General features: G+C 38.6%; 1 protein-coding gene across 1 annotated transcript in view; it reads left to right on the forward strand.

The window, feature by feature from the left end:
* LOC120304607 (cytohesin 1 interacting protein) overlaps positions 1-13,725 on the forward strand; it is a 16,338-nt gene continuing 2,613 nt past the window's right edge. The window contains exons 1-7 of the mRNA XM_039335393.1: positions 1-239; positions 5,501-5,550; positions 6,635-6,689; positions 8,921-9,008; positions 9,119-9,212; positions 10,339-10,408; positions 12,797-12,863. Coding sequence (XP_039191327.1) covers positions 69-239; positions 5,501-5,550; positions 6,635-6,689; positions 8,921-9,008; positions 9,119-9,212; positions 10,339-10,408; positions 12,797-12,863 — 595 coding nt within the window. The 5' untranslated portion in view covers positions 1-68. The remainder of the gene's footprint in view (positions 240-5,500; positions 5,551-6,634; positions 6,690-8,920; positions 9,009-9,118; positions 9,213-10,338; positions 10,409-12,796; positions 12,864-13,725) is intronic.

Here is a 13,725-nt window from a genome sequence, read left to right on the forward strand (position 1 = left end):
TGCTTTTAGCCGGCTTCCTCACTCGTGCAATACTCTTCAGTGCTGAATGAGTTCAGCTTGAATGCAAGATGTCCTTGAAAAGGCTGATTCAACAGAGCGGCAATGCCAACTGTGTGGGCTACTGTCTCAGCTCAAATTACAGCCCATCTTTGGAGCCATTCGCCTTTCCACCTTTGGACAACCAGAGAAGACAAGGGTCCCTAGACCCAACTGGGACATTGTCCAAGGACTGCAAACAGGTATTGCTTACTTCAGAACTTTGCAGGATATTGTTTGTGTTGACTATAAAAGACATATTTCTTTCTTTCTTTTTTTTTTTTTGGCTAACCAGAAATACAAATGTAGAAGATGGGTATTGGCAACTCAGAAGACTCAAGGCTAAACTAGTTTTGTACCAGGAGCGTTGCTTGAATTACAGAAATTTAGTAGGAATTTAGATGGTGATTTTTTTTTGTCTTCTCCTTTTTTTCTTGTTACTCGGTGTATATACACACACATATAATTGGTTTTATATCGATATACATGTGTACGTATTTATGAACCCTTTCTTCTTTCCTCCCTCTTCTGGAATATATTTTTATTTCACGTGCCTAAATAATTCATAGGAATTTCAGCACTATGAAAGTTGCTGGAGTGCAGGGTGCCCTTTGCTCTTCTTTGTCAGACAGAAAATGCTTTGGGCAGTCTCTAGGTAGTGGAATGGTGTTGATAAAGGGATTGTAATCCCAACTGATTTTAATGCAATCCAAAGATGCATCTTGTTCCCATAACATTAGCCTCCTGGGTCAACTTGACTAAAGTCAATTCTTGGAATCGCAGTCCTGACACAACTGAAGGGTGCCAGCATAGAGAAGGCGCTTTAAAACTGCCGGTCACGGTTCTGTGCTTAAGATCAGGCCAATAGTCCAAGCCACCTTTGACATAAAATCCTGTTGCTTTTTCTTAACTGTCTATTTGTGCCAAATGGGGATTCTGCTGCATTTAACAATATGTTGAGAAGATCATATGGTGGTAGTTAAACCAGGAGCATCTCTTACTCTCTATTTTAGGGAGATGAGTTTTGTTCTCACAGATGAACTCAATAGAAGTTATTTCTGAATAACCACACATTATTAATTCTGTTTTTGACAAAAAAAATCCCTACAATCTCTAATTAGTCACTTGGGCTTTGTTAATTTATTTATTGTATTACTTGAGACAGTGTAAGGGAGGGGGCTTAAAAACTCAAAATGTTGGGTGCGATTGTCCAATCAAAATTCTACCTCCTTTTTAACGTGCATGGGACACACTTCATACAGATAAAAGGGGTGGGGCTTTTATTGACCAGTCTCACCTGCCATTTTGGAATCATTAACTTCTTGAAGATGCCCCTGCAGAGTTTGAATCTGTGTGACAATAATTTCTTTACCTGAGAGAATATCTGAGATCATCTTGTTTCCTAACCATCAGTCATTATACTCAAATGCCCAAAGTGGCCCCAGAAAAACATTGAGGAAAAAAAGGGCAGAAAACAACACATTTTTAGAGATCATTTTAAAGAGAACAAAAACTTAGCTGTTAGTTAATATAAAGACAACTCCTGAGAAACCACTGTCTTTCTGTGATTGCCTTAGACCAGGGCTTTTCAACCTTTTCACCCATTGTACCACTTTTAGGATATGGCAGTATCCAAGTATCACCAGTCGCCTAGCAAGGTGTCAAAAACTTGATGACCAAAAAAAAAAAAAGGAAAAAAGTGATAAAGTACAGGTAGTCCTCGACTTACAACAGTTTGCTTAGTGACTGTTGGAAGTTACAATTGCACTGAAAAAAGTGCCCCCCAAGGCACAGCCGAACAAGACACCTGCCTGCCCGCCCAGCGGCGCTCTCATTCCCCTCCCCCACTACCATTTTTCTAGGATGGTCGTGTACCACCTGCCACGTGCCAATGTACCACAGGTGGTACCCGTACCACTTGTTGAAAAGCCCTGCCTTAGACAAGTCCTATTTTGTAGCTGTCAACTCCCCCCAACTTAGAATAATAGAATTAACATCATAATTAAAAAAAACAAGAAGCCCTCTGAAACTCCTCTCTCAAATATATCCCCATCTACATATGCAAGCTAGCCCATCTATTTTACAGCTCTCCCTAATGTTAAGGGCAGCCTTTCACCACCAAAATATTTACCATCTCTGCAGCAGATTTCACTCAATGTGCAACACAAGATATAAGCCCTCAAGAAACCAGTTCTGATTCCATTAACTGTGGAAACCTCAAAGACTTGACACGGCTAAACAAGCTACTTACTACAGATGAGAAAGAAGTCACGCACACTTGCAAGAAGATCTCTATACAGGGGGTCACAGGAATGAAGGTCTCTATGTCATTCCCCAAGGTTTAAATCCTAGGGCTTTTCCTCAGCATCTTTTTGAGTCAATGGTCTTGAGGGTTGGAGATATTTGTTCCATGTTTCTGTCTAGCCTCAGAATTATTGGTCCTCATCTTTCCAGATTTGGTCCTTCTACCTTGTTATATAGCACTGGGTATCCTGGTAATTTTGGTGTTGGAGTGATGTTCCATCAACTGGAAATAAATTTCTTTTCCACAGGTGGTTTCATAAAGGAGCATTGCACATAATGTTCATTTATATCCCATTAATTGTTCATTATCACAGCAGGTGGCACACATTACCTGGGCTAAGAAACTAAATAGGGATAGAGCTAGTTAGTTCATATATAGAAAATCTCAGGAAATCCCTTTTTAAAAATAAACAAATAAATAAATGAATCTCTGAAGAAAGCAATAGAAAATTATAGTTGTATCATTATCAGGAAAACTACAGAGATGTGTAAATGAGCTACCGAGAATATATTTTAATATTAGGTTCAGAGCTCAGTAAATAGTGTCGTATGACTAAATTTAACTCAAGGCAACAATATTAAGTGCTTTTAACTATTTTTATATTTTCCCTAGTTTATGTGCCATCCAGAGATCATTGGAGTTGGGTGGCCAATATATTTAAACAAACAAACAAACAAATAATAAAAGGGTCCAACTCATAAAGTGTCCTGCTTCATTGGGGCTTCTGCTTTTCCAGTGAAGAAGGCCCACAGCATGCTCTCAATTTATGAGCATCAGGTGTATGACTAAAGATGCTTGAACCAAGTCCTCCTATAGTCTTTTAAGTAGCGCCGAATTTATCAGAATTAGTAAATTCCAGTTAAAAATTCTGTACAACTAGAATGGGCCCTAATAATAGAATCAAAATCTAAAAAAAAATATAGTCTCAGGTTGTTGTTGCTGCTGCTGCTGTTCTTTTCTGCTGTTGTTCTTTTTGCATAATTCCTTGATATTCTTGAATGAGGAATCTATGGCATTTTGTTCAGGAAGATAGGAGAGGCTGCCTTCTAAAAGTTTAGGTAGAATAAATAAACTGGAATTTGCATATTGTCACAAAAGGGGATATTCAAAATCAAATAGAATTAAAAAGGCGCATATATATTTGAACAATTGGCAAATTAGCATGTGGTATGTGAATGTTACCAAAAACAAATTTATGGCAAAATAAAGGATTTCCCTCACCCATTCGAAATCACTATGATAAGAACTTAATAGATCTGATGAGAACTTTAGAGGACTTTATGGAGAAGAAGCTGTCCATGATAACTGAATGAGATGCCCACATTGAGAAGAAAGGTATCTCTTATTCAGGGAGGCTTTTTGACAGCCAAAGATGGACCTGTCAGTAGCTACTAGACATAATAACTAGTCAGATGAATATATTTCTAAAATAATAATAATAATAATAATAATAGTAACAACAACAACAATAATAATAAAGTTGCAAGGGATCTTGGAGCTCATCTAGTCCAACCCCCTGCTCAGGCAGGAAACCCTATACCATTTCGGACAAATGGCTGTCCAGTCTCTTCTTAAAAACTTCCAGTGTTGGAGCATTCACCGCTTCTGGAGGCAAGTTGTTCCACTGGCTAATTGTTCTATATCTGTCAGGAAGTTTCTCCTTAGTTCTAGGTTGCTTCTCTCCTTGATTAGTTTCCATCCCTTGTTTCTCCTGCCTTTAGGCGCTTTGGAGAATAGCTTGACTCCCTCTTCTTTGTGGCAGCCCCTGAGATATTGGAACACTGCTATCATGTCCCCCTTTGTCCTTCTCTTCAATAAACTAGACATACCCAATTCCAGCAGCCTTTCCTTATATGTTCCCTAATTATCTTTGTTGCTCTTCTCTGTACTCTTTCTAGAGTCTCAACATCTTTTTTACATCGTGACCAAAACTGGATGCAGTATTCCAAGTGCGGCCTTACCAAGGCATTGTAAAGTGGTATTAATACTTTGCGTGATCTTGATTCTATCCCTCTGTTAATGTAGCCTAGCACTGTGTTGGCTTTTTTGGCAGCTGCAGCACACTGCTGGCTCATATTTAAGTGATTGTCCACTAGGACTCCAAGATCCCTCTCACAGTTATTACTATTGAGCAGGATACCCCCTATACTATACCTGTATATTTCTATGAGACCTGGGTTAAAAACAGTAACTGTGAGAGGGACCTTGGAGTCCTAGTGGATGATCACTTGACCATGAGCCAGCAGTGTGCAGCAGCAGCCAAAAAAGCTAATACAATCCTGGGTTGTATAAACAGAGGCATAGAATCAAGATCACGTGATGTATTAGTACCGCTTTATAAAACCCTAGTAAGATCACACCTGGAATACTGCAGCCAATTTTGGTCACCGTATCACAAAAAAGATGTTGAGAGTTGGAAAAAATTCAGAGAAGAGCAACTAAGATGAGACTAAAACATATGAAGAATGGCTGCAGGACTTGAGTTTGGCTAGTCTAAAGAAAAGAAGAAATAGGGGTGACATGATAGCAGTATTCCAGTATCTGAGGGGCTGCCACAAGGAAGAGGGGGTCACGTTGTTCACCAGAGCACCAGAGGGAAGGACAAGAAACAATGGTTGGAAACTGAACAAAAAGAGAAGCAACCTAGAATTAAGGAGAAACTTCCTGACAGTGAGGACACTTAACCAGTGGAACAGCTTGCCTCCAGAAATCATGGGCACTCCATCACTGGAGATTTTTAAGAAGAGGCTAAACAATCACTTATCTGAGATGGTATAGATTCTCCTGTTTAAGCGGGGGGCTTGACTAGAAAATCTCCAAGATCCCCTTCCAGCTCTATTCTATTCTACTAGTAGATGAAGATGGAAGATAGCTATTGTGGTTATGATCTGTATGTGGCTTTCTACTCTGAACAAATTGGTTATGAACAAAATTGGGGTCAATCAAAACAAGATTTCTAACAGTTATTATGGCTGTCTTCTCCTGATGAAGTATTTGGAAAAGCAATTTTCTTGTTTATTTCATTATTAAGGATTTCTATTGGGCTGCATGTAATATTTTCATCATGCTAGTGATTTTATTTGATAGAAAAAAAAGACATGTCTGTGTGTTTATGTGATGAACTAATTTCCTGGTTTCTATTTCTATTTCTATTTCCAGCTTGCTTTAAATAGAACGAGTTCCATAGGCAGAACTTTTGGCCCACACAGGTAATAAATATATTACTTTGCTCTTTTCTTTTATTTGTTTGTTTGTTATCTTCCAGCCTGTAAAGCAACAAATGTGTAGGAAGATAGAGGAACATAATGAATGGTGAAGATGTAAGCATGAGATTACTGCAGTGAAATACGTGGGCTGTACAGAGGTGAAAAGATTAAATAATTCATAAATGCAATCTCTCTGTGAAACCAGTAACAATATGGTTATTATGCCACATTGTGGCAAAATTAGAGAGGTTAAGTAGGTATGTATATTAGATTAAAAAAAATATCTTGAAAGATATTGCATGCAATATCATTTCCACAGTAAACAAACCGCTGATTGATCTGGTAGCAAATGCACAATGAAGCGACCCACCATTTTATGTTCTGTTAACTTCACCATCTGATTTATCCAACCAAATCAGAAAGCCAAGTGTGTAACCCACATGGATTGATGCAGAAAATAAATATGCTGAATAGACATATTTTAACTGTGTGCCAGTTATCCCCAAAATTATGCCAGGGAGATAAATATAAACATGAATTGTGAGCCGGAGGAGATGTGAGATAACAGCAAAACTGTTACCCACCTTGCTCTACCTTGATTTCTCAGCTATGTCCGTTGTTAATTTTTTTCACATGTTGAAATGATCTAGCATTCCCCTCTGCCTTTTCTGTCTCCTTATCATGACTGAAGCCCATTTTGAATACAGTAGAATCTCTCAAGTCTATTTTTTTTTACAATTTTTGAGTTCCGGCTTGGAGATCCTTGCCTTGCATTGCATTTTCTCTAATTTGTGTCAATGATTTATTTCATTTATTTCACCGTTATTCTAGAGCCACCTTCTCCAATGTGGTCTCTGGGTATTTTAGGATTTTGTCCTACTTAAAAACTGCTGGACGACACAAAGCTGGAGAACTGTTTGATTTCCTCAGTGTAGGAGGTTTCCGTATTACTTTTGTTATCACTAAAGTTGAAGATTATTTCACAAGAAAAGCCCGTTCATAAGTTAATCGTTCATAATCGCTACTGGTAGTAATGTTAGATGGCATAGCTTAACAAGTTCTTCCTACATTATTTTTTTTTATACAGAAAGACATTTAAAATCTTCAAGGAAGACAATGAAACATTTGGATTTGAAATCCAGGTAAGGCTTTATATGTGGGATAGCAAATAGTAATTCTAGATAAAAGACTGACTTCAACAAAGGCATCCATTGATACTGGCTCATTCCACAATGTCAGCAGGGCTTGAACGTTTCCTCTTGAATTTGTACAGTGCTCTGCATCAAGCATTCTGGGGCATTGTGGAAAATTGAAGTACAGTGGCTCCCTACTGTACTATCCTTGGAGCACTGCTTCTATTGAGTGTGGCACGAATGACACCGAAGACCCATCAGAGTCATTTTGCTTGAGGAACTTACAATTACATACTGGCTGCTGAAGGAAGAGACTTCAAATCTAGCCTCCTTTATGAAGCTGATGGAGCAATTTTGGGCCACTTGCTTTTTTTGTTGTTGTTTACTATATCTTATGTTGCAAGTCTTTAAGAAGAAACCATAACATTGAAGAGGCATATCCATGAAATCACAAGAGTTAACTCACCATGAAAGAAGCTGTCCTTTCTTAGAAGGGGAACAGTGATATGTGGTCATCTTAATTCTTTGAAGGAAACATTCAAAGGGATTATGTGGCACACACAGGCTGAAAATACAAACAAAAAAAGAGGGAATGCTGATCTTCTTCTTAAACATCTTAGCTATTCCTACGTGGAGAATATGTGTATGGGTGTGAATGTGTGTATTTTTTTCCTTACCACTGAAACATATGCAAAGTTCACTTCATAGAATTGTTGACCATACATTTTCACACAATTCTGTAGAATTAAAGAGGAGGACCACAGTGGTGTCCTCAGCTAGTGGTGCTGGTGCCCAAATGACAACAACTGTATGATTTCTGATTCAAGTCATGGCATATTGACATCACATGTGTCATGCTTTGTCACCCTGCCTACCACCCAGTTGCCTGTGGAAGGCAATTACGGGGCGATGGTCTTTCAGCTTAGAGACCATTGCCCAATAATCGCCAAGACAGAATGAAAGGGGATTATGTGTTCTTCACAGGGCCAGCCCTACCAGGGGTCAAAATGAGTCATTTACCCTCTGTATCAAATCCCAGGATGTTTCTACACTGTGCTATGGAGAGAGTTGTGTGTCGGGTAATTGGAACTGCTTCTTTAAGTTAGCTTATTCCCTTCAGATGCAGGGAAAGAAGAAACATTCAACTGCCCGTCCAATCAGATTTTGTACAGTATGTGGAACAGTAGGGGATGCTACCTTGTCCTCTGTCACAAGCAGCAAAATGTTTGGACCTGGGTCCTGGTCCTTGCTCCCTCTCTTTCAGGGGTGTCCGTGAAGGGCCTGGGGTCAAACAACTCAAGAGAACAGCCACCAATCTGTGCAGTGCACCTTTTTAAAAGTGGGATTTCTGTTGCCCTGTTGATTTTTCAACACCCCCCTATCCCTTTTTCTTCCCTTTACATTATGGCATGTCTAAAAGTTGAATCTCACACTGGGGAATAGTGCAGGGGATCTTCTGTGGCGCAAGGGCTAAGCTTCCTCCTAATCATATTGCTGCAGTCATATGCAATGCAAGAACAGGACAGCCCAGTTGTTGGGTGGGCAGACCTATTTTTTTCCTCTGATTGTTCTTGTTATTTTTCTTTAAAGGATAAAAAGAGGAAATGTTTATTTTTGCACTTGACAAGTGAAGCTTTCCATGGGCGTAGGCAGTTTGGTAGAGATTTAAGGCACCATGTTAGAAGCTCAGGATCGCTGCTTACACACTGCCAAGAAGAAACACACCACCCAAAAAATGAAGAGACTAAGACATCATTTTATAGATGTTATCAATGGAAATTTAAATAATTTAAATTGAAATAAAATACACCAGCCCTCAGTGAGAAAATAGGGGTTGGTAGGAGCCATCAGCTTGCTGAGTCTTCTAATTGTTGCCCAATGTCCAACTATGATGAGTAACTTCAAGGGCTTGGACTGGACAATCCTATCAATGGAGGACATTTTCTAGCAGCCTTAATTCACATGACATGCTTATCCCTGATTGATTTACTCCCCTTCCTCTGTTGGATTTGTGTGATAAACCAGTCAACTGACCATCATCCAGGCTACAATGTAGTTGGCTTCTCAATAAGTCATGTGAATCCATCCAAAATAACAGGCTATTCTTTGAAAAAGGGGACAGATAGCCGCCCTAATGGTAGCTAGGAATTGAGGCCAAAACCTGCAAGGTAGAGTTTCTCTTCTAACAATAATTCTTTTGTTTCATTCTTTACTTTAATTCTTTAATTCTTCCATTTTAGTGCCAAAGTAATCGTTTCATGGAAATTTGCACTTATATTTGCAACGTGAAAAAAGGAAGCCCAGCATTTCTTACTGGACTCCAACATGGTAACTTGTCTTAGCATTCCTATGGTTTAAGGGATCACATATCTGAGGATGTAGAAAGATTGATGAACATCAAAATACACTTAACATATTTCATTTTGTAATTGTCCCAGGTTACATCTTGATCAACATCAATGGAGTGAGCACCGAAGGGCTAAGTCACAAAGAACAGGTGGACATGATTAAATCATCTAGGAATCTTTTAAGGTAACCAAGAAATCTTGGGTGGCTGTCTGAACTTATTTTTGTAATAATAATGATAATGATAATAATAATAATAATAATAATAATAATGATGATGATGATGACGATGATGTTGGAAGGGACCTTGGAGGTCATCTAGTCCAACCCCCTGCTCAGCCAGGAAACAGACAAATGGCTGTCCAGTCTCTTCTAAAAACTTCCAGTATTGGTGCATTCACAGCTTCTGGAGGCAGGTTATTCCACTGATTAATTGTTCTGTCAGAAAATTTCTCCTTAGTTTTAGGTTGGAGAAATTTTCTGACAGTTAGAACAATTAATCAGAGTGGAACAACCTGCCTCCAGGTTGTTATGTATTTGTTATTGATTGTGGTGATCATTGCATTAATTTTTCACATGCTAAGGAAGGGATATGGCTGCTCTCCTTAGATTGGAAAGCCACTACAAATGGGAACAAACACATCTTTGTACTATACCACGGTGGAGAGATGGCCAGGATGACTTTCTGATGGATGAATGAGATATATTGTGACAAATGGATGAGGATTGAATGATAGCACTCTGCCACTTAAAGTTACAGTTTTCCCAAAATTCAGAAATAGTGGACAGTCCAGCTGCTTATTCTTTTCTTGAGATACAACTAGAGATGGACCATCTTTCTCATTGTTTTTTTTTCCCTTTGACTATTTGGAGGCCTGTTTAAGTGGCATTCTTTTGCAACTACTTTAATTTCTTAAGTACTGGCACTTATTTCTTTTAACTATTAGTCAAAAGAACTAAAAGTTTAACTTTTAGTTAAACTATCTCCCAGTTCAGATAGAGGGGAGCTCTAACTCTCTCCCCTCCCCACTGGTATCATTCTTAGAAGGCCTCTGAAGGCCTTTGTGGCTGGCTATGAGGGAAAAATCTTTTCTTGGCCCCCTAAATGATATTTCTTTCTATAAGCTATCTTTCTGAAATGGACTGATCTGAAACAACTCTTGCTTGCATTCTTAGGGTTGTATTGTCATAAAATTATATAAAAATGATGATGATGATGGTGGTGGTGGTGGTGGGAGTGGTGATGATGATGATATTAGTAATGCAATTATTGATTGGACACTGATGATGATATCAGTAATTGAATTTATAGGTTAGATACTGTGAATGAAGCCCTGATTATGAAAAGAATGGAACTGGAAACCAAGTTGCATTGCATGAAGGTACGATTTCTATGTAAAATGGAAAGCAAGTACGTGTATTGGCTTCAATCAGATTCTAAGATGAAGGGAACCCCTTGGACTGCCCAGTGAGGCAAAGCTGGATCCCAGCAAAAGCAGCCCCATTGAATCAGGACTATTGTGAAACTTTGTGAGCAATTCAGAGAAAGAGTCTACAAACAAAATACATATCCAGGTTAATTCCTCCATAAATGAAAACACTTGATGTCAAAGTCAATTCCTTCACTTATCTACTTGGTGTTTTTGCCAGGATTTCTCTCCCTGCTTTATAGCTACAGATATAAGCTTAACCTATTAACAAGTAATGAATTTATAGGCACATACCTATTTATTATTATTTGTTTAAAGTGCAATATTCACTGAAGCTAGCTCAAAAAATCTGTGGTCTGTTTCTATAAAATCGGACATGCTTCTTGCCAAAGGAGAACCATTTTGAGCTGGGCAACTTTCTCAGAGTTTGCACTCCGATACTGTACATGGAGGATTCAAATGTGCTATGATAATTAAGATAATGTGACCAAGACCAGGAAGACCCAGATTCAAATCCACCATCCACTATGAAAACTCACTGAGCGAAGTTGAACGCCTCATTCTCTTTCAACCCAATCTACCATACAGGGCTTTTGTTATGGAAAAGAAAACAGAAGAAGAAAGTATAAGCTACTGCCTTTTTCTCCCGTAAAAAAAATAAATAAATCAGGCTATAAATCCAATAAATAACAAAGTGAAACAAGGTTGTCCACTTCTGCTCTATTCCTAGCCCTCAAAGTTCAAGAAAAAGTTAGGGGAACAAAGGGCCCAAAATAGAGAAGTCAAAGTGATCCATTTTTATCTGCACCATATTACTGGAAGTCCAAGTCAGCTCTTTTGTATTTCTTTTGATCCTCTCCACTTACTGTGATGCTTTGGCTCACTGAAATAGAGAGGCCAGGTATCAATTTTATCCAAGCCACAAAGGTTCCACAACTGAACTGTTCCAACATTTGTAAGAAAAGCCCAATCTATGGAAGCAGCATATGGGATCTGCTTCTACCTTTGCTATCCCTCTATTGGGATAACCAGTTTGAATGAGATGCCACACCCACCTGACCATCAGTAGTTCCCCAATGCAGATTTAAACCTTGCAATTAACTGCATCCTAAGATATTTCTGGACTGTGCTACAACGGTTTGCTTACCTGCTGATGGCTTTCCTACTCCAAGTTGTGATCTTTAATAGGACCAAAGAGGCAAATTAGTGTTTAACCAAAATCTTTCCAATTTTTTGGGAGGGCAGCAACCGGCCCACTACTCAAAGGGCAGCTGTGGCCCTGAGTCTCCAAGAAACTGCACATCTAAATAATGCTTGAAATGCAGCCTCTACTGTGACTTTCTCAATACAAGTAGTCCCCCACTTATAACCATTCATTTAATGACCATTCAAATTTACAGTGGCACTGAAAAAAGGGACTTATAACCAGTTTTTACATATATGACCATTGCAACCTTCCCACAGTTACGTGATCAAACTTTGGGTGTTTGGCAACCGGCGTGTATTTAGCTTCTCAGGGTTTGGGGACTGTCATTTGCAACCGTCCTAGAGATTTTCTGACAAGCAAAGTCAATGGGGAAAGCCGGATTCGCTTAATAATGGCACAATTCACTTAACAACTTCAGGGATTTGCTTAACATCCGTGGCAAAAAAGATCGTAAATTGGGACATGACTCACCTAACATCTGCTTGGCAACAGAAATTCTGGACTCAACTGTGGTTATCAGCCGAGGACTACCTGAACATTGAGTCATTTACTGATATGATAGAAAACTATTAGGTTCCATTGAAGTAATTTAGAACTGGAGTTACACAAAAGAAAAATTCATATACAGGTAGTCCTCGAGTTACAATTGAACCCAAAATTTATGTTGCTAAGTGAAACATTTGTTAAGTGAGTTTTGCCCCGTTTTACGGCTTTTCTTGCCACAGTTGTTAAGTTAATCATTGCCTTTGTTAAGTCAGTAACATGGTTGTTAAGTGAATCTGGCTTCACAAAAGCTGATCACAGGACCCCAGGACATGGCAACCATCATAAATATGAATCAGTCACTAAGCATCTGAATTTTGATCAGGTGACCCTGGGGATGCTGCAACGGTTGTTAAGTGTGAAAAACAGTCATAAGTCACTTTTTCCAGGGCTGTTGTAACTTTGAACGGACACTAAATGAACTGTTTGTAAGTTGAGGATTATCTGTATTATTGTATCCAGTCCTGAGATATCCTCAGGAGAGATTTTTCACAATGAGAAATAACTGAAGCCTGGAGTCGCTGCCTGATAAAGACTGTGTTACATTACAGTAGTTTCCAAATGACAATGTGCCATTTCCCCTTTGACAGAAAACTCTGCAAGATAAGTTGACCGAGCTCCAGGCCCTGTGCTTACGAGAAAAGCACCTTGCTCGCGGTAAGTCTGACTATCCTGTTGCAGAAGTGAGAAGCAGTAACACCCAATTTCTGCATGGACATGATGCAAACTAGGTTAATAGTTGTAAAGTTGCTTAGTTTCAGTTTTGTTTGAAGGAAGTTCTGAAGAAGAACAAGAGCTTCTTTTATAAAACGTACATTTATGGTAGTCTTTGTGGTGGGTGTGCCACATCGAGAAAGTTGTAAAATTAGATATTAAAGTGATTATTTTTTTTAAATCTTGCCATTCTGATGGTTATTGACAGTTATCAATTGCTTAGTTTTATTATAGTTCCTTGTCATTTCCCCACTAAACCTTTGTGTAGGCTAATATAAAGATACATCACATGCATTAAATAAACCAGCGCTAATTTTTCGATCTGACTCTCATCACTTTTTCTGGCTGATTTGGAAAAAAATCTCTATTTTTCATGTCAGGGTGCATGGAGTGCTCTAGAGGCTTAAAAATCATGCTGCAGAAGACTTTTTTAAAATATTTTTTTTATTTCATTCAAAAGATTAAAATAATAAATCCAAAGGAGAAAAAAAATTAACAAAGACAAACCAAAACTAATTTTAGTTTGTCTTCGTTAATTTTTCCCCCTGTGGACTCTGCTGAGTTCTGATTGACACTTAGGGCTTCCAATAGGTGTGTGATTTATTTATTTGTTTGTTTATTAAATTTATATGCTGCCTCTACAAGGTGACCCTGGACTTTTTTTATTTGTTTAGCTTGGTCAAGCTCATGGAAGGGGATAGTGGCAGAAAAAAGGTTGGAATCTGGACTTTTTAAACTATAGTTTACAATCCAGAGACTGAAGATAATCTAAACTACAATTCCCAGTATTCTTCACCATTGACTT

The sequence above is a fragment of the Crotalus tigris genome, unplaced genomic scaffold, assembly GCF_016545835.1.
Source record: "Crotalus tigris isolate CLP2741 ecotype Arizona unplaced genomic scaffold, ASM1654583v1 scf7180000017641.3106099, whole genome shotgun sequence".
NCBI classification, from domain to species: Eukaryota; Metazoa; Chordata; class Lepidosauria; order Squamata; family Viperidae; genus Crotalus; species Crotalus tigris.